This window comes from Chaetodon trifascialis, chromosome 14, assembly GCF_039877785.1.
Source record: "Chaetodon trifascialis isolate fChaTrf1 chromosome 14, fChaTrf1.hap1, whole genome shotgun sequence".
Lineage (NCBI taxonomy): Eukaryota > Metazoa > Chordata > Actinopteri > Chaetodontiformes > Chaetodontidae > Chaetodon > Chaetodon trifascialis.
Genome location: NC_092069.1, coordinates 4732597 through 4757521, shown reverse-complemented (window position 1 = coordinate 4757521; position 24925 = coordinate 4732597). Strand labels below are relative to the sequence as shown.

General features: G+C 41.6%; 1 protein-coding gene across 1 annotated transcript in view; it reads right to left on the bottom strand.

Moving 5' to 3' along the window:
• The window catches only part of LOC139342356 (protein phosphatase 1 regulatory subunit 37), a 62510-nt gene that overhangs the window by 7269 nt on the left and 30316 nt on the right, over positions 1-24925 (bottom strand). The window contains exons 9-10 of the mRNA XM_070979423.1: positions 23312-23453; positions 22103-22269 (exon numbers count right to left, since the gene is read on the bottom strand). Of these exons, the coding sequence (XP_070835524.1) occupies positions 22103-22269; positions 23312-23453 (309 nt within the window). The remainder of the gene's footprint in view (positions 1-22102; positions 22270-23311; positions 23454-24925) is intronic.

Here is a 24925-nt window from a genome sequence, read left to right as displayed (position 1 = left end):
TATATCTGTTTACTACATGGAATACAGGTGCCAGACTTTCAGCAAAGAAAAACTAATTTACTGATTTCACAAACACACACACACTCCTTCCCCCAATACACACTATGTACAATCAATACCTCAAGATTGAGTAAGCGAACTGCTGAGCCTGGAATCAAGATGTTTTTTTTTCACCGACAGAGAAGAGGAGAGCGTTTCACACCCAGAAAAGGAGGAATAAGAGTGTGGGAGGAGGAGGAGGAGGAGGAGGAGGAGGAGGAGGAGGAGACGCAGATGGACAAGTGCTTTTACGGTTGAGTCTTCCTCTGGCTCGGTGCCACGGCCACAGATTCTCTTTGTTTGCCCTGCTACTAAACTAATAGAGATAAAGGCAGGTTCCTGCTGGCCCTGAATTAGAAAGTCATTAAGGAATATAAACACACATGGGAGGACACACACACTCACACACACTTACATGCACACATGTGCATAAGTAGAAATGCACAGGTACTCATGCATGCACAAAAAACACTCTGGATGTGTGAACAATTTCAATGGCTGCTTCTGCAACATCAGTGCAGGATGCACACTCGAAATGACACACACACACACACACACACACACACACACACACACACACACACACACATTTCCACACCTTCTGTCAGTGCTAGAAATCCAAACAAAGTCTTGTTTCCCGACTCGGTGCCAGGGGGAACTCCTTTTTTGTCACCACACAATTACTTCTTTCTTCACATTCTCCTCCATTTTCTGCCATGTCAAAATTCTAACGCGAGTGTCAAGGACTCTATTTGACTGGTGTGTGTGTGTGTGTGTGTGTGTGTGTGTGTGTGTGTGTGTGTGTGTGTGTGTGTGTGTGTGTGTGTGTGCGCTCCCATGACCAATGGAATGTCCAATCCCAAAAGGGCTGGTGTCAGTGTGCAAATGTGGTCCAAACCATCATTTTCTAACCATACAAATTTGAGGTCAAATGAGCCAATCAGAAGCAGAGTAAATGATAACTACAACCTTGATAAAACAATTCTTTTCAAAGTAAAACGACTACAAGGGGCAATTATTTGGAAATAGGTAAAACTAAATGCAACTAAAGGACTCTTTAAGTACTCTCTGACTTCTCTTACCGTGGCTCTCAGCGCTCCAAGCCCAGTGGTTCCTGCTGAAGATGGAAAGAACAGTAAACTCTACAAGAAGATCTGCATTCAAAATTACATGTGGTGAATATGTGTGTGTGTGTGTGTGTGTGTGTGTTGATCACATGTTTTTCAGTGCTTGTAAATTTTACGTTTTTAAGCGGTCGAATAAAAAGTCGTGACAATATTTTTTGAAATGTCGTGAAGTGGAAGTTTAAAGTCGTATAAAAACACAAGCTCCTTAAAAATAGACTTGAGTGAATGTACTTTGTTACTTTCCACTTCTATAATGCCACGGCATAACAGTGAGCCACAATTCACAGAGAGCAAGGAGACACTGAAAAAAAAAGAAAAAAGAGAAGGGCAGAGGACTGATCAAGACGGACAACAAGATGGCAGCAGAAGACAGCTGGTGTCCTAATGTTTGCATGTTTGAATATTAATAGTAAACTAAGTGCTGAGTTTTCTAATGTGCACAGGGAGTGAATTTCATACCTCTTTGGCAATCTAATAATGGATTCTGCCATTAAAATTATATTGGAAAGTCTCAAATCAAAACCTGTCCCAGTGAATTTTTTTCTGTGTTTATCATCTTCTTAAAAAATGACATTTACAGAAGCTCCCTGGAACGTCGGGCACGCCGGGCCATATTTTCTGCAGCTGTGGTCGATACTGAACCCTAATTTCAACAACAACACATTCGGGAGGCTCTGATTTGAAAAGTCTGCCCCCTTCCTCCTCGCCTGATGTTTCCATGTGGGATTGCCTCAGCCGCTCTCGCTCTCTCGCTCTCTCTCTCTCTCTCTCTCTCTCTCTCTCTCTCCGTCAGCTCAGCGTTAGTTAAGATGGCTGCACGGTGGCTGCCGGGAACGAGCGTTTAAATCTCTCTGAGGTGCAGGCAGCTTAAACTAGCTCATTTGTTACCTGCATTCCCGAAGACAACCTTAAAAATGGAGCCACTCTCCATTTATTATTAGCAGGGAGGAGAGAAGCGGCGGCTCCAATCTGTTGGCGTCGCTGAGGGAGGACAGTGAAACGCACACTGAAGGGTCAGCGGGGTCAGACTGAAGCTCGTGCACGAGGAGCTGGTTTTATGCTAAATGTTGACATTAAGCCTTTTTCTGAAAACAGCGTGGAGGTAAAGCTATAGAGAGGAGAGAAGACGGTCTTTGTCAAATGTGAACATGTGCAGGTTCAGAGGCGGATCACACACACACACCCACACACCCACACCTACGCACACAAACACACGCACGCATGCACAAAGCATAACAATACCTGTGCCTAAACCAGGGCTCACAGAGTATTAAAATGTGCTCATAAAAAAGAAAAAAGAGAAGAAAACAGCATATGGAAGCTCCAGCAGAGGCATTCTTATTTCTATCTGTGAAAATTCATTACGGATTCTCACAATGACTGTGTGTGAGAATCCACCGTTTGTTCTCGTCTCGGGCTAAACAAAGGCACATGTGCTCGTTTTCAGAGCGGGATGCGGCGCGGCCTGATTTCAAAGGCACAACTTGAAAGACGACAGACAGCTATTTACAATATTTATACATTTAGGATGCTGATACTATGCATATTACATGTCTGTCTTCCATTGTGCGTGCATGTGTGTGTGTGCCAGTGTGTGTGTTCCAGGCGACAACAGTGGGAAAGGGAATCGCTGATGAAAAAAGGTTACTTTGGAAATTCTCTGATAATTGGTGCCTTAAAAGGAGCTCATTTTTAACTATGTCACCACGACTGCTCGATGACAATTAATCTGTTTGCGGCTGCTTCCTTGGCATCTGTGCCAATTACTTTATATGCTAATATATGTAAATGACATCTCAGATGCCAGTTTCAAGTGTTATGCGAGTGGCGTATTGTGTCCTTTTTTTAAGTCATATTGTTGAGGCTGATCAACAATGCGAGTGCTTTAAATTTGGAGGTGTGTAAGTTATTAATTTCTTCACCGGCTCAGTGTTTCCTCATAAAACACTGCAGCCAATGCATTTACTGTCTCACACGCCATACATTTCAAATGAATTCCAAGATTTTGCCGTTGATTTTTTTTTTCTCTTTCAGGGGGTGGAAAAGTCTTTAAATAAAATATTAATTTACACAAAAGATAATTGCGCAGTTTGCACATATTAAATAGACAAAACGGGCAAAGCAAAAAAATGAAGACAAATTGTTTTGTCAGGTTTTGCAGAGCAGAGTCTTTGTGGGAGAAGCTGATGACATGGTTTTGTTCAGTAACACTGAACACCGCCTTCTAGATTTTGGTTTGGTCAGTGCTTCACTTACGTTAATGTAAAAAACCAGATTGTTAAGTCTGGAAAGTCCATGATTTTTAAGACATACAATGACAAAAAATGATTATTTATTCACAAATGTTATTTCTTTTGAGATTAAACTGCTGGATGATATTGGTCCTAATTAAACTGGCCCAAACTGCTCCAACACTAGCATAAGAGTGTCAACTTGGCAGGCCAGAGGTCAGTGAGTGACACTTACTAAACATAATTGTAAACAAATATAAAGGATTTTTTTCAGGGATTATTGAGGTGTTTGTCAGTGATTTTAAATCCTCTATAATTAGTGAATAAACAGTTCACGAATGCTTGAAAACACAGCAGACCATTACATATGACTACACGATTTATAAATCCTAACAGTATAAAGCATTTATTCATGAGCCAGTTGAAACTCCATAAATATGTTCAACATGCACAAAGACATATTAGTATAAAATAATTACAAATTACAAATCATTTTGCCATATTGAATTCATGATATGTTACATATCAGATAAAGATGCTTCCTGTGGGGAGATGTAGCTGTTGACAAACACTTTAAATATCATTTGCAGGTACGTTAGTGTGTTTGTATCTCATTCATAAGTGCTTGTATATTGTTAGAAATCTTAAATAGACGAGGTTGAAATAAATTGTGACCTATGAGGACTCCATGGTTGCTCAACAGTTGAGACTGAGATCTGTCCAAAACAGTAATTATGACCTTTGACCTTTTTGTGGAACGACTCGTTTGACTTTCTTTGTTTGTTTGTTTCAGTTTCAAACCAACTCTTTTCCAGCACTGTTATACAACATGGCTTAGTTTCTCACCAACCTGTTTTCATTTCACAAAAGAAGCCAAACTTCTTAACCAATAAATATTGTAAATGGATAGAGAATGTACGAATGCACGCGTGCATGCAGTCATAATCCAGTCAAACTGAAACACAGCGACATCAAACACTGGGTGGATGTGGGTGTGGAGAGGGATGATCTGGGGTAGAAGACATGTTTTGAATTTACAGTTAGAAGTACAAAAACAAGTTGTCTTCAATCATTAATATCTCATTAACCATAACAAAAAAAAAATGCCATTAAAGCCTCCACCCATTCTCACAGACTACACAGAGCAGCTTAAAGTCGGTCAGCTGCTCCCTCCATCAGGAAACTTGAACATCTCGTAACAAACTCTGTTATTCAGTGGAGGTGGAATAATGCTGAGTAAATGTTAATGAATGCATTTTGAGCTTATTCACAGAGCCTGTTTCTCTTTCTATAAATGGCAGTAATTACCAGCATTTCCTCCATCGACAGACACACAGAGCTGCTTTGAGATGCTCGTCTATTGTTCCTTCTCCTCCACGTCCCTGTCCTCCGCTCTGTCTGCAGCCTTCCATCACTCCGACTGAAGATGTCACTGTTGTATACCAAATACCTGCTCCCTCATGTTGCGAGCATGTGTGGCAGATGAGAGAATATGTTTTCATGTTCATCAGTGAGAAACAAAGCTATGTTGTATTTGAGGCGTTTGACTGTGAAGTTTTGACAATGCAGGGGGTACACGAGACAAAAAAAGAAATCTATTAGAATTAATCCAGCTGGATGATCTTTAAATAAGAGGTAAACACATGAACGCAAACTCCACACAACTAAATTACAATTTTGAATTTGACTGTTGAGCAAATTAGGAGAAATTGTGGTAAAGTGCAATTTTAAGGTATGAAAACTGCCACTTTTGTTATCATTGTTTTCTTATTTTGCACCTGATCTAGTCCCAAACACTAATAATTACTTTCAGTTTACGCTGCAGCGTCACATGCAGCGCAAACTGATTTAACATGGCCTATAAAAATACAAAAAATAATGGAAATTATTCCAGAGCTGAAGTATTCATTACAAAAATTATGAAAATGACGCCTGGTGTTTAAGGGGGTGGGAGGTGGTGCCACGCTCAGCTTTAGCACACACATGCATTGTTATCCGGCGTCACTGCAGTCTTCTGCTGTACATGTTGGCTTTGGTAATTACAACAGCAACATATTTGGGAAGTTATGATTTGATAATTATATTGAGGTTCACAGCAAGGGAGACAATTAAAAAAAGAGTCAAAATAAAAGTCACAGGAAGGAAAACAATAGGCTGAACACGAGGCGCTCCAAGAAGGGTACGTGAATTCAACATGCCTGACCCCGTGCGCAGGAAAACACACACATTCACACACTTGCAGCAAACTTGTGTCGGTGTGTTTGAGTCGACTTTCTGTCTCATGTGAGGGAACTGATTCAACAGGATTTTTACGACCATCAGAGACACATTTTGGCGTGTGCTTTATTTTTTGTTGAATTGCTCTGATTTTGCGCTGCAGTTTGGTTGATGGCTTTCTCCATAAACTTAACTTCATCCGCAGATGTTCAGGGAATAGGTTAAACCCAGCATCTGAATTCATCCACAGCAGCTTGGCTCAGAGATGATCTCACTTTAAAGGCTGAGAAATACTGAGGAATTGATAAATCAGGGAAGAAATATTGATACATATTGAGGTTTTAATGATCATGGATTAAACAGATAAATATTCAGCTGCTGGTCACAGATCATGGTTGTGTTCCCCACAGTGACACGAGCCCACTGGGAAATTTAGATAAGTGATCAGTGTGCGGAACAGTGTTGTGTTCAGGAGCGACTGAATCAAGACTTGACCAAAACAATATTCATCTTTAATTGAAACATCATGATAAGAAATATTTGAATTATTATTTTCATGAATGAACCTGATAATGAAACACGCTCTAGGCTGATCCAGTTCCATTATGAATGCTGCTGAATTTTCTGAACTTATGACGCATGAAAATTTTCTGTCTTTCTCGGTATGGCATGTCCAAAAACTAATCAGTGCACCACACTGTTGCATTGGCTGACATGGTCCTTCATTACCAGGAACACACAAGCTGGAGTTTATTTTAATTCAGTCCCACGTACACCGTCCTGCTGCCCCAAATACTCACTAAGGAACCGAATGTGGATTAATCTGCTGCTGAAAATAGTCCCAAAATGCACTGTTTCCTCCAATATGAGTAACGTTTGAAACACACTACAGTGACCAGCTGTTTTCAGAAAATACTGATTTTTAAAGACCTTTGAAAATAATGAAACTATATGTTTATGAGCTACTTTTAAAGATTTATATCTTGTGAAAGAACCAGTGGGCTTGGAGCTGAGAGCCACAGACAGGGTGTGGAAATCAGAAAGCAGTCTGTGTGTGAATTTACTCCATGTGAGCATAACTTAAACTTAACGTATTAAAAGATGTCACTGGGCCTTTCTACATGACTAATCATGCAGGATTTGGCTCACAGTGCTCTTGTCCATGTTGATTTCAGTTGATACTATAATTTAGTGGTGAATAATCAGAAACAAATTTGCACTTAATTAACATACAACACATACAGTGCAGTGATTTCACAGATCTGAATGGGCCTCTGGAAAACGTACTCATACCTGACATGCATAACTTAATACAAAAAAAAAAAAGATCCAGTCTAAACGGGGATTAAAGGACCAGTTCAAACAGAGCAGAGCACAACTAGACCCATTCCAAATGAAGTCACCCCAAACAGACCCACGCACAGACAACAGCAATGAAAGAAAAGCTAAAAAGAGGAGCAATACCTAATATTTTCCCTGCACACGCTCCCAGTCTTAACAAAAAAAACAAAAAAAAATCTATGATGCACCACATGATCAGAACTAAAGGCGGTGCACTCTGCTCAACTTTGATATTATAAACATTGATTTGGGTCAATATGAGTTCTGCAGTAAATCAGATTGAGTCTAACTTGGATCTGGTGGGACCCAGGTCTGGTCTTGGAAACAAAAGAAACCCATGAACACCTCCTGTCCTGTCAGTTGCCCACTTGGTCCCGATATTTTATGTTTTTGATTCTAATTATTCCCACTTAGGTGATTCTTCATCCGTATTTTTAATCCATGCTTTTAAGAGGACTGTTGGAGGGAGCCTGACCCATAAAAATTGCTTGGCTCTAACTGAACTTCGTGTGACAATAAAGAACTTGAACTTGAACTTACAATGCCCCATCTACCAGCACACACACCATCCTGCCCTGTATTCATCAGGCTGTGTGGCTTTCTAATCCCTCTCTTTAGCAGCGGTGTGTGAAAGCTAACACTCCTCCATGTGATTATGGAGGGCCCTGGGCTGGTGATTATCTGGAGAGACCACCGCAGAGACCCCCAGCCATGCTCTCCCAAGCCAGCACCGCTTTAATTCTGCCTAATTGATCTTCACACTTTTAGAACTATTTTCCTCCTGAAATCAACACAGGTAAAACTCTGTTTGGCTGTTCTAGCTGCAGGAGATTACACTCCATCTTGTTGTTCACTGGATGCTGTTGATGTTGACAAAGTATTTTTTCTTTCTTAAATCCAACTCTTGGAATGCAGATGTAGAATTTTGGGAAAAATGTGCAATACAAAACAAAAAAAACAACCATACTTATGTTTTAACATTGTCCTGCATTTTCATGCACGCCAGAGAAGAATTTAACAAGACATTGAATGACACTGCGAAAGACGGGCAACTTGTCTGTTAATCAATGGCATTGTTGCCCTCGTTACTCAGATGCCCTTTTAGAATACTTCTAGTTCAAGTCCATCCGTAAAAAGAAGTGGCTGCCCAAATACACATCTGATTAGATGGACCATAATGAGTACAAGGTGAAGTACGCAGTTTGCCATGGAGCGTCTTTGGTCTTCCATGGTGGACCGTCCGACCTGAAGCAACGTTCAGCAGGGAACGACAAGGATGGAGGACACAGAGATCGCTCAATTCACGATACCCAGACTTCCACATTTAGTTGTTGCTGAAGAAAGCATGCAATGCAATGTGTCAGATATGGCCAGAATTTTAGTTTAAAAAGTTCAAAAAGTGAACATTATACACAAAATGTGAAGAAGTTCTGATGGTACATGTTGCAGAGATATGCGCTAGGTTAACCTTTTCTTTAAATTATTTTACAGCTTGCTGAGATTATGTTCATTCTTAGCTATCATGCTAGTGAGCTAACATTAGCTTCCTAATGGTAGTCTTTTAGGAGCTAATGCTAACATTGAGAAGCAAGCTCATACCAAGCAACAAGACCTCGCCTGCCATTCATACCGCTGTCCTTCACAAGACCATCAATAAAACCCTTGATATGATGCAACATGAACCCTAATTTCCTCCATTTATCTTTTTTCTTGCATTTCCCCCCCATAATAAGACATATTTTAGTGCATCAGTGACAATATTTCTGATACAAACAAACCCTAACAGTGCCTTAACACTGGCCTGCTACACAAACTGTCATAGAAAGCATTACTTTAACTTACTCATACATGTAGACACTCAGCTACAACACTAATTTTATGTTTGAAAAGAAATTATGTTTGCTTTTTGTTTTTCTGAAAATCATTGCTTTTCTATCTGCATTTGATCTTTGAAAAGAAATTACAAATGTAACATTTTTTGACATTTTGATACTGTACATTGACTATACATTTAGGGTGTCTATCATTTTCATCTATGACAGAGACTTTTCCATGAATCCTTTTTGCTATTTGGAATGCAAAAAGTGTGAACCTCTCAAAACTGCTCAGAACGATGAAACTTATATAGAAACTTCATAATAATTCTCTTCTCTCTGGCCCTTATTTTTTCACAATAAAGGTTTCAACCCTGCTGTTGACTCATGCACATTCTTACATATTTTCTGTCATCAACAACAATTCAACTTTGGACCACAAAGAAAAAACAAAGAGCACCTAATCTTTGCTTCCTTTCTTCTTCTCAATTCTTTTTTTAAAAGTTTATTGAAAGATGTTTGAGGCCTCTCTTATTGGTCACCCCTTCCACCGTCACTCCCAAAGCTGTGACTTTCGTCTCCTCTTCAGCTTTCCTGACGTTCCTCAATGCCACCTCTCTGTGGCGTTTAATGACTTAGAGTGAGTCGACAGTGTCCGTGGCGCTACCTGTGATTGGGTCGTTACACAGGTGAATATGCAATCCAGGGCTTGGTAAAAAAGCTCCATGTCTGTGACATTTCCCGAATGGACTCCCTGAGGACAAACCCTGCCTTAGTTTTGTCTCTGTGTTGTATATAAGGGTGGCTGATTTGCAGACTGCTTTAAAAGTCATACTTCTCACACAAAACAGAGTGCCACCCCCCAAGTCTTTTGCGCTGTGCTGTTTAGTTCCACCTAAAAACTGGAATGTAGAGGATGAGAAATAACGCCTGGCTTTTTGAATGCCTTTCGTGCATGTATTCTACTGTTAGGATCGAGCCAGAGGAGAGGACAAGTGAGGAATATATAACATCAGATGCCAGCAGCTGTTATTCATCAGCACACAGAAATGATCTGATCAAATCATTAGTAAATATATGCAAATATTATTCATGTATGTGTACTTGTGGCTTATGTGAGAATGTTGGTAGGAACTATATGTAGTTTGCAAGAGGGTGTGCGTTCACAAATGTATCTAAAATATAGAGGGACAGGCAGAGGAGAAAGGAGAGGCCATATGAAGGAGCTGTTTCAGCAGCTTCAGCCTGAGCTGAGCTGCCATATGTATGGAAGTGTTTCAGAAGTTAGGCCGCATATGTTCTCTGAGGTTACTGTGTGTGTGTGTGTGTGTGTGTGTGTGTGTGTGTGTGTGTGTGTGTGTGTGTGTGTGTGTGTGTGTGAATGGAATATGGGTCATCTACACCTTAGTTATGCCAGATCATCTGTCAGAGCATCTTAATCTCAATAATCAACAAGCCACCTGTCATGATCTATTTTCTCACAAACTGGTAGAACGAGCCTTAAAATAGATTTCTGTGTAATTTTGTCTTCAAAAATTCGAGAGGGGTCCAAGCGCAGACTGGGTCTCCATCTGGGGACTCTCTGTGCCTCCTGACTGTGTTCTCCCCACCTCCAGAGCAGCCAATCACTCTTGTTTTGAAACAGGAATGGAAATAGCTCCAATTAAAACATCATATTTTGTAGTTTTTAACAAGTAATGAGACATCTAACATCACCAGCCAGCTATTGCTGGAGTTATAACTGAGAGAAGTTAGGGTGTTCTCGTGGCCTAAGGGTGAAAACTATGGTCAGGTGTTAGCAGGTGATTGTATTTGTGGAGATAAGGTAACCCCCACCTGATCAGAAATGGTGTCTGCTGTTCAGGTGACCTTTGATCTCTTCCCAGGGGATGCTGTGTGGTTTTGGTCTGGTTTTCTTTCTGCCTCTTGTGCTCACTTGATCTCTTGTCCAAGTTCCCCACAACTGTCATGGCGTCATCCACCACTCCAAGAATGAACTTTCAGGCCCAATGTTAGATTCTATTAAGCTTAAAATTTGGTTGAGCAGGTAATGCGAGCGAAACCACGATGTCCCAGTTGGCAGCTGAGGAGTTTTAAAATATCCAATTAACATTAAAATGATGCCACTGTGAATATTTGTAGCTCATTATTACTATACCTGCCTCTATGGAGATGGTACTGCATTTAAATATTGTAACCGTCGACTCAGTCTGAGGCGGGCAGACTGGAAGTTCCCTGCTGCCAGTGGCAATGTTCAAGTAAATGTTTAAGTGGAGAGGTGAAATCATTACTTCCTTATGTGAAATTAAAAAAAATCTGAGATTTGAGCACTGTCAGCCTGTTTCCAGACCCCTGAATCACCACCCAGATAGCAACAGATAACAGTTACAATCATCCCCATTGCTTTCCCTTTTCTCCCACACTGAAAACCTCTGGCGTTGATTGCTCAGTGACAACGGTGCACATGTTTCCTTTTGTGCCAAAGCTAAAGGAAACAAATCTGAAGTGGTGGCTCACAATGTAAACTGCAGTGGAGAGGCTAATGATCTACTAAAATAATAATAATTACTAAATAATAAGTGAAATGAACGATGACAACCAACAACTGCAGAGAGGAGGGAGGGAAGTTTCTTTCTTTCTTTCTTTCTTTCTTTCTTTCTTTCTTTCTTTCTTTCTTTCTTTCTTTCTTTCTTTACTTGTTTGTAAAAAGTGTACTTATTGCTGAACATCTAATAAACCAGCTGTAACATTAAATGGAAAGCAACCTTTCTCTTTGCTTTATGAACACTGAAATACACTAAAATGTCTCCTCATTATTAATCATATTTAAATTCATACTACATACAAAAGTAATACATGCAGCAAATAAAGAACTAATGACAGACTACTCTGCACTATTGCTTCCTTAAGGGTACACTCATTGTTCATGCAGCAGTCATCTGGCTTTCATCTACAAGACAGAAACATTGATAATTTGGAGGCACATCAGACTGAAGAGACAGGAAGGATCAGACAGAATGGAAATGACTGGCAACACAGCTCACATCTTGGCCATAAACCTGAGATTCTGGGAGTGTTTTCTGTTACCTATGATCAGCCACATTTGCTCAAAGTCTATGAGTTTTGAGTGAGTATCTTTTCCAAACCGCTAAACAACCAGTTCTTAAATGTAAATGATTACACGAGTGACACTTCCAAACTGAATTACTCCATTTAACAACTTGGTCACATGGAGGGGTTGCAGAAGGGTCTTTGGGAAATAAGCTTTTAGTGTTGTGCATGCACAGAGTAAAGTGATACTGTATGCTCATTGAACATGGTGTTTTTGGTGAACAGTGAACTGTAGGTATCTGTTTGCCACTCATGAACGTGAACATGGGTGGCATGAGAGCATGGTTAGTGCGATTGACAAGTCAGAAGAGTTTTTTCTTCATGACTCCTTCAATATCTGAAGGAGTTTTCTGAATAAATCGTGGTAAATTCCAGGGGAAAGGATCTCACATTTTTATGCAAACTGTGCCAGCAGGGTCTGAGAAAACAAGTTCAGACTTCAGCCACATCGGCAGTGAATTTCAAAACCAGTCTAGTGGATCACCTGCTAAAGCAAGAACATATGATCTGCGATAATTGGATAATTGTATCTCGATTACCTCATTTTCATGAACGCTGGAAGCCAAAATTGAAAATATTAATAGTCTAGCCTCACTATAATGTGAAAGTTTGCTCCAGTCTTAAAAAATGTAACTATCCCACAGCCCATTAGGCCTCTGAAGGTACATATCAAAGCTCTGCTACCCTGGAAAAAATAAAATAAATAAATAAAATCTAATTTAACATTAAAAAAACTTTCAAAAGTCTAAATGTTTGGAAAACAGTTTGTTGTAATCTAAAGAAGGCGTGCTTTGCTAAAAATACTGCTGGTGCTCTCATCTCAACAACCACATCATCACTACAGCTTTACTGCATCACACTGTCTCAACTTCAGTTGTCACTGCCATCACATAATTAGTGCACACCTTCTGCTTCACAGGTACCAGGTCAGCTTCATATCCACCATGTTCACTCATGCTCCAGTGTGACATGTACTGTGATGATACTACATGTATCATATCGGCTATGCAGAGCCACTCACGTGCATATCGGCTGCTTTTTATTTTGTACGTGAAATTGATTTTCTGTTGTAGCTGAGAGCCACCACCCCACACACACATCTTTATGAGCTGCAAGAGGAAAATCTGTCCCTCCCTGTATCTAAGCCACACTGATTCTTAAAAACTGTACAAGCATTCTAGGATTCAACTAGAATTTCTTTTTGCAATAATTAGTAGAATGTTTAAAGATGGCATATTTTGCAGGACACTAAGGACATAAACTATTGATCCCTGATGGGGTGAACTAGGGGACAACTGCAGTGAAGCCTAAACTACAGCCCTTGACTTTGGCTAGCCTCCTGTCAGTGCTTTAATAAGATGCCTACTGACACAGAGCATCACAGGCAATGCCAGGACACTTCTCTGGTGCCAGCATTGCCCGGAACCACAGAGGAGTTTTGAGGGAGTGTTTTTCTGACCTCTCCAACAGAGCAAATAGGGGACTGGCATCTGCTTTAATAAGGCTGCCCACTCTTGATTCACCATGTCACCCCCCCTACCTTTCCCCCCAACTCCCCAAGCTGTGGAATCGGCACTAGCACTGGGGGAGAGGTGGCAGAGGTAACAGCTGGCTGCAGCCGTGGCGGCATGGCCGTGGCATGACCACAGCTTTATTAGTGGCATCCAGGACACCAGCTGATCCTCTCACTGGGTCCCTGTCACACTGATGTCTTCATCACTAAGCTGAGCAGACAGGCCGGGCCTGCCAGCCAGTGGACAACAAATCCAATTACCCCCCACCCACCCCCAATCACTGGACTGGGGGGGTGGGGGGGTGTTATACTGACAACAGACTGATTTGTCCGTGGCCGTAGTGTTTTGTCGGACGATGCACTAGTGGCTGCTGCATTTCTCAGGCCGTAACACATCAAAGGTCAAAGACATGTCCTTTTGATGTACGGCATTAGAACCTTTAAGCTGCATGGGCCAAAATGTAAGATTTCATCGAATGACTGAAATGAAGACCAGACAATGGACTCAAAAACCCAAAGTTTTCCTTCCTAGGACCATGAATGCGGTCAGCAATTCATGGCATTTGTGGACTGTTGACTATATCATGGCAATTAATGCTGTATTGTAAAGCCTTAATGTATAGCTGGAGCTGGGTTTAAGATCACAGGATGACCTAATTTAGTGTGGTCTATCGTCTAGGGACCATGATTATCAACAACACATTTCATGTATTAATCCAACCATATAGTTTTTTTATGTACAAAATGACTTAAATGAGCAGTGATGTGTTATATGACAATATGACACATGTCAAAATCCCTGAGCCAATTGTTTTATATACTGTCAATCAGATGCATTACTGTTTGAATCTCTTAAAAGTCACTGCTATGACACTGCTGTATGAAATGAAAGCATTTCCCTCTTAAGGATCCATCAGCTGAGGATCACTGGCCCCGAGCACAGGCAGCAGGGTTTGACCGTGGCCTTGAACGTGCCAAAGCTGGTTTCACCTCATTTAAGTCCTGCTTTTCTTTCCACATCAAGCAGGGGGGATGCGGACGTTGACACAATGCAAACCCAATGAGCTGACACAGGCCCAGTTTTCAAATCCAGCGATTGTCCTGCTTTCAAACACTAACTCAATTAAATCTCCATAAACAAATTGGTTCCTACTGTTGGTCTGGGACGGAACATGTTAAGTGCTGATCATCGCAGTCCGGTATTGATCGACAATTGGCACAGCTGTGCCCTGTGTGGATTAGGGTGAAGGAGAGGGGAACCATGTCTGGCAGGGAGAATGGAGGGAGGGCCTTGAATGGAGGGGCCAAACCGCCAAAGCAGAACTCCTGAGCTGTAATGTTTTCCCTCACTCTGTCAATCTCCTCTTTCCACCAGAATCGTGCACTGTGTTGAAGGAGTCTCACCTTATCATCCACAGAGCTTTAGTGTCGGGAGTTTTGCCTTCAGTCAGTGACTTTGGTGCCCAACCGGAGAAGATCATTCACCACTTCCTCTCCTGACATCCCTCCATATGGGGATGGGATGATCGATCCACGAGTGTAAAAAAGAGGGGATACTGGGAGTGTGTGTATGCTAAGAGAGTTGGAGGGGCTCTCACTTTTGAAGTTGGTTGAAGTCTTGCCAAGATATTTCACATTCATAGTTAAATATTCAGCGCGCATGGTGGACAGGGGCAATTTCTGCAGTCAGCCCGCCATTCAAAAGTGAAAGGGATGTGGCTTGTGGATGAAGGGAGCGAGAGAGATAGACACGCATAGGGCTTCATGGTAGTCAGATGAGAGGCTGCCAGCTGCTGATGGGTAACTGTTTGAGCGTGGCGCCTCAGGACATGCCCGCTGAAAGGCGATGCAATCCAATACCCCCACTTATGTGGGGCTGATATACATATGCCCCCTTATGCAGAGGAAGCCCATATCAATTGCAGAACTTCCAGTGTTTTGGTCATTATGCCAAGTTGTTTGAGCGAGCGTCTTGCATGTCTGAATGGGGAATGTGGACTTACTGGGCTATGACCAGTGAGAAAAGCCTCCTCTGCATAAAATGACCTTGTGGCTCCACAAAATTGTTGAATTGCACAGTCTGGTGTGTCAGCAAAGCTGAATAAAGTTTTGACAAAGCAACTTAGTTTCACCAATGAAAATGTACATTTGGGGTATCATATGTGCACTGGGCTCACTCTGTGGGTGAGAGAAAAATAACGCTATACAGTATTACACAAACAGCAATGACCAAATCTTCTGAAATCGGAGTGGGTCTGATGCACAGGTCAAGGATCTGTTTACCAAATAACATGTCCTCTCTTACCTCTGATGGTATCTTACCATACAGATAGTTTTGTCCAGGTTTAAAGGCATATGTCTATGAGATGTCTGCCTCAGCCCTCTACAGCGGAAGTGAGTATAATTTACTAGTCCCTACTGTAGGTACTGCTACTTCTGTTGAAAGCAGTTTGAAAACTGCTGGCAACAAGGTACAGTATGTGAATCATCCAGAGTCACATGCTGTTGTTAAATTTGTAAATGCAATTTTTGAAATGTCATTTAATGCTGTGAACACCACAAATGGAATTCTGTTAACCTCCACTGCAATGAGGTGAAGGCAAAAATCTAAGAGACAGATGCTGTATCACAACTATCAGCATAGCTCGACACTGCTAGAGGTTAGCATAAGTAACGTTTTTTTCTCTTTTTCCTTTATTTAGGTGAACTGACCCTTTAATTTAGCTGTGAGTAAACCATTGATTCAGTGTACACCTATCAGTACTCATCAACACTTTGGATGTGCAGCTCTGAAGAGCTGTCAGAGGCATGAATGGGGGTGGACACAATAACATGAACACTTACATAATAGAATTTGATCTAAAAAGTTGGAGCATGAATGAACAGTACCTGTTTGAAGCTTATATTATCCATACTGTGTGCACAGCTAAAACCACAAATTGATGATTTTGGTGAAATGAGATGAGAGTACAAAGTACTAGTAAGTGAACGCCAGAGGTGTTATGTTGGTATATTTTTTCACTTTGGACAGAGCGAGGCTAGCTGGAAAAAAAAACAAAACAAAACAAATCTTCTTCCTGTGATAGTGTAGGTTGCACCTCCTGGTTTGGAAGAGTGGGACTGATCAAAAATGACAAGGAGACATGTTGAGTGTTATTCATCAAAGAGCTCCACCTCGCTCTGCACTGCATCAGAACCAGCCGGTCCACAGGGGGAACCAGGGCGGGAGACTCCGCTCCCCTCCGGCCCCAATCCAGACCCGAACTGCTGATCACCCCCCTTTCCCTGGCTACACGTCCAAGTGATTACCCCCCGCCCCCCCCAACCCCACACTCAGACACAAACACACACACAGACACACACACACGCTCAGAGGGGCTAATTAAGGCTTTAATATGCAAATGAGAGCCGTAGTAAATTACACAGCTGGCAAATATGCCTGTTTTTGCCTGAAAATACATCAGGAGTGCAGCGAGGAGTGTGTTACTGCTGTTGTTGTTGTGTTTGCAGAGAGACAGGGGATTGCCCCCCCTCCCCACAACAACCACCACCTCCCCCTCAGCAACCAAAGCCCCCTCGTCTGCTGGAGTGACTCATCCAGCTTTGTCCCTTTCAGAGGTATCAGGAGGAACAGTCGAGTCTCTGCGCAAGTAATGTTGCATATTAGTGGGGGACACAGTACAGGAACAGGTTCGGTGGCCTCATGATATGGGGCTCATATCAACTGGTCCAGCTTTGGTTTGATTGCAGACTCGGTGAAAACGGTCCAAACCTGACACTGGCACACTACACTACAATAATGGTGATGTCTGCTTGAAGGGCCACGCTCCTGGATGGGTGGGTCTGACAAAATGAAATTCCATTGCCTTTTCCATGAACTGGCTTCTATGATGATGATACTAATAATGATACTGGACTTTACATGAAAAAAGGTTGTTGTTAGCTATGGTAAATGTTGATTAAGTACGTCATTTATTGTGTTTGTATGCACACATCGCTCAGTCTTTCTGTCCCTTGGTCATACATCTTCTGTAAACTTCTGTATCTATTCCTTTTCTCCATCAAAGGGTGAATTTCCTTTGTTAGGTCATCAGAAATGTGACGTTCTCTTGGTATTCAGTTGGTTAAAAAGTTGTTAAAAACTGTTTTTCATTTTGGCTCTATATGAGCTGTACTGTGTGCTGTGGTTTCAGCAGGTGACTGACTGATCTGATAGCGGTGTGAACCCGGGTGCCCCTGACTACTCGGAGCTGTTCCCTGCTGCCCTCTGAGGCGTTGCTCGGAGGTTTGTTCTGCCTGGTTGCCGTTGTCTGCCTACGTATTCTGATCCCCAGAGCATCAATGTCATTATGATGCAACTGAAACCTGAGTGCCAACTACATGCATGGTCAGGCCGTCCTGTCACCTAGCCACCCTACTGGGCCTGACCATGACAGGAAGGGTGCCTGAAAACATACCAAGAGACCTCTTTGTTTCACACTGTTCTTAAAATAAGAATCCATGCTCCTTCAGACGGTGCCATCTGTGCAGTGCATTTCCCACAGCAATCTCTCCACGGACCCATTCAAACACATGTATCTTTTCTCAGATGTCACTCCTGTTCCTCTGACATGCACGGAAATATAAAAGCCAGTAAACTAAACTGAAGTGTGAGCAGTTAAGGCTGTTGGATGAAATAAAGACAGCCAGTCTGATTTTCAGAGCCATGTTACATTTTGGCTTCAGCTTGCTACAATCTTTATGTGGAAAAATAGTACAAAAAAAGAGAGAAGGCTGCATCCAATTTGGGGGTGACAGCAGCCTTTCAGGCTATGGTGGTGATTGTTTGTTTCAATAAAAGAAAGGTTTCCTGCATTTCACTCTTCACCTTTGATATATTGGTTATTTTCATTATTTGTATCCAATAGGTGTAGTTTTTCTGTTGTTCCTGACAGGAGATTAATCATAGTTAACCAAGGCCATGAATTTCAAGCTAAGCTAGTGGCTCTGTGAGGCTCTGTGAGGTTTTACTTAGGCGCTGCTTTGAGCTAAATGCATATCTGCATGGTAAAATGTTCACATTGACAATGTAGAGAGGTTACTATTTATTAGGCACAGTTTGTATTTGGTAACGAATAAAGCAGTGGACAAATTTAAATTTTGATCTGATGATGGTGCTTGATTAAAAATCAGGGGATGACTAGAAGTGAGTCCAAATCCTCCTGGAGGGACCTTGACCATGTCACCAAATTTCATGGCAATTCATTCAATAATTTCCAAAATATTTTAGTCTGGACTGAAGCAGCAGACAGATGGACCCATTAACTGATGGGTTACACTGACACTAGTGTGGCTAAAGAACATGAAACATGCTTTAGTTGCCAGGAGAGCAAATTGTTTTGCAGATCTATTCGTTATTAATATTTCGCATTGGCAGCAAACAGTTTGCAGATATATTCAATACATGTTGACTGAAATAGAACAGAAAGCGTTCGGCAGTTTCAGCCAGTTTCAGCAGACTGGCTAGTTTCTAAAATAAACAACTAACCAAAGATAGTCTTAGCAAGTTCACAGTGAACCAGTCCTTCAGTACAATCTGATTATCGTTATATCAAATGGCATTTACTAAATCATGGACATACAGTGCTGGACACAGGAACAGTTGAGCAGTACTGCAGTGTGTCTGGGACAGATATTTAGTTTGAAAGTTCATTCAAATTTAGCACCTAAAGCACAACTAATACAACATACATTCACAATGAAAGTTTATTCTATGCTTTTATTTTGGCAACTGTTTCTTGGCAGTGGCCTCCCAAACTATGAGATATGGCTGGAAAAGCAAAGGTCCCAGGTTCACCTTATGGCAACTAACTTATTTCACAAAAGTACACTGAAAATGACTTTAATGTAGGTCTCACATTTTTATCCCGTCTTCAGATGTGTCTCGTAGAGGGGTCCTGGCAAAATCCAGTCTTTAGTCATTTCTGTTGATATTATGATGATGGGTGCTTAAGGGCAACTGGAACTTGAGGTTCAATGGTGAGCTCAAATATGGCCCTGGGCCCTATAATGCTCTAGTCTGACCCTCCACTTTGGAGCAACTGCTCAAAGATGATTGGCTGCTGTTTTTAAACAGAGTTTTAGGAAAGTAAAGAAGTTAACTTCTCTTATTACACTACATAAGTACACCTGTACAATCCAATACAACTGTTCTCTTATAAAGTCTCTGTTACTGATGTCTCTAATCTTCAGTTTTCTTTAACATGTCGTAGAGGTCTTAATTCAATTCTAGTTTTAGTATTGAGGTCGGTGTTTGTGGTATTTTATAGACTGCATTACATTTAGTGTTTCTAGTATTCTGACCACCTGCTGTATGCAAATATGAAGAGACCTCGGTCATACACATGACATTGAAATTTACACATTTCTGACAGTATCAACAAAAACTGATTATTCTAAACTTTGTGGGGTAGCATTTGTGCCAGAGCTATTGCACTGAATTGCAATACACTGCACAGGTGTACTTGATAAAGTAGCTACTGTGTTAATGTAAATGCTTTGTTTAACAAGGAAGAAGTAAAGTCAAAATGACTTCAGCCTTCAAGCATTAATGTCCCATTGGCTTCCTCTTACAGCACCACAACTGCTCTTGTCTTCCCCCTCCACAGGACCACTAAAACAAGCTACGGAATCACACACACACACACACACACACACACACACACGCACACACACTTCACGCTGCTGTAATTATCACTCAGTGAGACAACCACTCTCTAACAGCTATACCTTGCTGACATGCGACATTCAGGAGAGGACACTCTGCAGCGTTATCACTGAACTCTTCTGCTGGAGAACAGCAAATCCGAAGCCAAATATTTAAGCATCAAACAGGTAAACAGGCTGACGAGACTGCCTTGTTCGATCTGCGATTAAGAGCTCCGGGCAAGGGAAAGTTTAGTTCATTAGCTGGGTTGACATAGTCCCCTGATAAAGATGTATAAACAGCTCCACCTTGCAATGGCTACAGAGAGAACTTGCCCCTCGGAAAAGGCTGTTTTCCACCAGGGCCAGGGTGCATGAATATTTTAGATGGGTAAATAATTAATAATTAACAGCAAACAGGCCAGTGATCAAATGGAGCAGCGTGGCAACAGACATGAAAAATCAGACTCTGTAAACAAAGACAAGAGAACCCAGATTTCCTCCCCTCTTGCCACCTTATTTTCTCGCCTTTTAAATATGCGCATCTTAAATTGCCCCCCGCATCGTCGTAAAACCACACACATACAAAAGGCACATGTATGAACACACAAACTCTATATCAGCGAGTCTGTCAAACACACACAAAGTGCTGCCATAACCCCCTCTGTCACTCACTCACATTCATACCCACACTTATTTTCCTTCAGAAGAATGAAATTTTCACGTATTCCTTGGCGACCCAGGGAATGTGACTGAGCAAGAACACTTGATCTGGCCACCCACTGTTTTCTGATGGAAAGATTTGCTTTTTAATACAATCGTCACTCCTCCCACCTGGATATGCCACACCAAGACAAATCCCAGCTGTGTGACTCCAAAACCTGACAGAGCTTAAAAATTCCCTTATTACCATTCCCTTAAAATACCCAGCCCCACTAACTCCCACCAATGGTGGAAATGCTAATCACGTCTCTCGACGGCTTAGAAGAGCATGAAAACAGAGCCGCCAATATGGAGGCTTTGGTGCATGTGCAAAAAAGTGAGGAAGAAGAAGAAGAAGACAAAGAAGTCCCAGCTATAATGACACACATTCACAGACACATCATGGCTCTTAAAAGCTGCTTCTCCAAAATCTGGCACATCTTGCCGTTTGACTTTAGCCAGAGGAGACATTTCATAAAAATCAGACTTAATCGTGTAAACAACACGCAGACAAACAGAAAACCACTGCAAACAAATATAAAACAACTTTGGAAGCTGTGCACGGATCGCCTTCAGAGTTAATTTTAAAGTAAGCATTCCGTTCCTTGGAGATTTTAATTAATGCTTTAATATGCAAATAAGTTAGCAGAGATAAAATCATGACAAACAGATGGCAAGTGTGGGTAATTATTTTGTGAATCCAGCAGGGGCATGTATTAAAGTTATGGCATCGTTTTCCTCAGGCCTCTGCAGCCATGGATGGTGGAGAGAAACAAAAAACAAGTAGCACTGATGAAATGAGACACAAATGACTTACTTGTGTCTCCAAGTGACAAATCTGTGACCACTGTGAGCCTGGATATATCACAAAAGACAAGATGTTAAGAAGAAGTAATCCTCAAAGCACCATGCCCCGTCATTCTAAATTAGAAGGAAAATTTATATGAAAGCTCCGATAGCCATTTAAACACAGACAGAGGTGGAGGTCCTTAAGCTCCAGAGCAGTGATTGATAGACCCTATGGCGAGACCATCAATGGTCAGGAGTGAACGTGCACTGCTTTAGTGATTTTAGTGATCATTGTGTCCCACTGCGGCTTCGTCGTCTCATTGTCAGCTAACTAACAAAAGAGACCGTGTCTAAAATCAAGCAACGAACAGCTCTGGCTACACCACAGTATAAATGCAACAACTGTATCAGAATGTGCCAAACTGAATAGCTTTACAGCCCAGTGAAGTAGCACATAAAGACGCTGAAGACTTAGCTGTGTTTCAACAGCTGGGGAAACAGATCTGTTAACGTGACAATGATAGCTGCACCTACCTGCTCCTGTGGGGGTATGTGGTCCAAATCCAGGCTAACAAGAGAGCGGTTGATCCTCAGGGCCAGGCACAAGGCCATCAGGCCTCCAACCTTCACCTCATTCTGACGGAGGTCCAGCTGCTGAATTTGCCGACTCTCTGCAAGAAACTCTGCCAACGCCACAGCACCTTCAGCCAGGGAGAGACGACGTTGAAACATGAGGAGGCTTCCATAACGTTTTGTTTATTCCCTAACTCTTTCACAGTGCTTTGGTTCAAAGCTCACTAAACAAGAAAATCTATTGATTGGCTTCAGACACTGGGCTGTTAAATTCTCTATCCAGAGCAGATCAACCTCTAGAAATGTTTCTAGAGCTGAAATTTGAATTTGCTTAGGTAAGCATGCTGCTTGTCTCTAATCAGATCATTACAGGGAGGTCATGGTTAAAATGATTAATTTGCGAGTAATATAAGATAAAGCATACATGGAAAGGAAAAGTAATTGTTTATGCATTATTCTGTTTACTACTAGTAAAGCTTTACTTGTGGACAAACAAAAAAAAAAAGTAAAGGGAAAAATATGTAGTTTTATATGTCACTGATCCAAAGACAGAAATGAAAAATTAAGATTAAAGGTTAAGAACTGATTATCTCTTTTTCGAGCTGAACAGATTAATTGATTAGTGACTTGATAACAAATAACACATTATTATTATGATCATTATTATAAACTACCATGTTCTACAGTAGCCCAGATTGGACAAACCAAACGCTGGCTGTATAGAGGGCCCTGTCACGTTTTTCACATTTTTAGTGCAAGATGCCACTAAATCCTACATACTCATTTTTATTTTATTTTATTTTTTGACATTTTATAGAATCAAGAAATTAATGAGCAGATTATTTGAGAATGAAATTAGTCGCAGCCCTATCTCTATCCAAAACTAAACAGATGTGCAGGTGGTTGATATTAAACCAAAGATGTATCACTGATGTGCACATTCATTTGAACACAGACTTGAAGAAATGAGAATGTATTACAACATTATTAACAGAAAGCATATTACATATAATTACATATGATATAAGAATTATATTGAAAACAATAATATTGTTGACTTTAATGGGCCTCATCTTCATGAAATGACTTTCTGTCTCCTGTTAATTCAAACACAATAAAAAAAAAAAAGGTTCTGCATTTCAGAGATATAGTGCATATGTGTTGCTGTACCTTCGCAGGTGATGCTGGCTTGGGCAAGGCCAAGCTGCAGCACTGAGCAGTTGACCATCAGAGGCTCCCTGATGACCTGGATCCCCTTGTTCCCCAGGAGGTTCTCACCCAAATCCAGGACCTGCAGGACCTTCAGCACTGGCTGCAAAACAGGGATCCTGAGGTCACGTTGATTAGCATCTTGTACCAAGGACTAAACACTGTTCAAATTGGATCCGGGAACTTTTGGTACCCAGAAAAACTGAAGAATTTTAATGAGTGTTTTTAAATTTTAAAGTATGTTTGAAAAGTTTAAAATACCCGACAATGAGCTTTGCCTTATACTTTGTGCAGTGTGCTACTTTTAGTGTACAAGAGTGTGGAAAGCCTGAGAAGTTTTAATTATCATTATTATTATGCGATGATTATTATTCCTTTTCAAAATGTTTCCTCTCATGTTAAATGCTCAGAACTTCTGTTTCCACTCTGTAGAGCCACATTAGCGCTGAAGGTTGATTAGCTGGCGCATAAGCTGGGGGTGTCTGGGGCACAAGAGGCCCATGTTGCCCAACAGCTTGAAGAGGAATGCACCACCCACTCCTCGGTTGTCCCCTCGCCTCGCCACCCTTGTTAAATTCCTCTGGTCACTGCTCTGAAGAGAGAGGGAGCGTGGGGGCGGAAAGGAAGGCAGGAAGGCAACCGACAGACCCGAGGAGCGTCTTCTTCTGAGTTAATTTGCACCGCGGTGACAACAAACACACTTGAGAGGGTCCCCCCCTTTTTCCTCACTGAGTCGCGGCACACAGAGGCAACACCACATCCAACGCGTGGTGAAGAGGGGAGGAGGGGAGGGAGGAAGAGCATCTCGAATGGATATGCACAAGGGATAATAGTAGACAATTAAAGAGGCGACTGCGTGGTTGAGTGTGTGAGAGTCAAGCGTGGTTGAAGCCTGTCAAACGTAAACCACGGGAGGGTTGGAGTGAGAAGTTTGAGGGGGGTAGGAGTGTGAAACCACCAAAAACACAGTATGCTTTCACACATGACATGCTGGCTTTAAACAAAAAATAAGAAACAAAAAAAAAAAAAAAAAAAAAAAGGGGATGCACGCAAAGAAGAAAACAATGAGAACCCCGCATCATGTATTCCCCTCAGAATAATCATTTTTTAAATTTTTTGCAACAAAAAGTAAATTTAGACATCATTGGCCAAAATTCTAGATATGGAAGTCAAGTGGTTTTTGGCCACAATTGCACCTCTGCTTAGGCCTTCAAAAGACAAGCTAACAAACCCTGAGGACAGAGAGGAAAAGCATATACACCAACCAGAAAGGTTAATAACAGCTCTCCTTGTCATCATATTCGACACAACTGGCTACGGGTCTAATTATCATCATTATGGCCTGCAAGGACATCTACTTATCCCCATGACTGGCAGGCCACATGAGCGCCCCTCCTTAACACACATCTATTATTTAATCAAACTGTTCCTTCTTTTGGTACCAGTGGAGGAGACGGGGTAAGTGTGTGTGTGTGTGTGTGTGTGTGTGTGTGTGTGTGTGTGTGTGTGTGAGTGTGAGTGTACAAGGCAGGCCTTTAATTTCTAGCCTTTTGACTTCCACAATCGCCACTCACA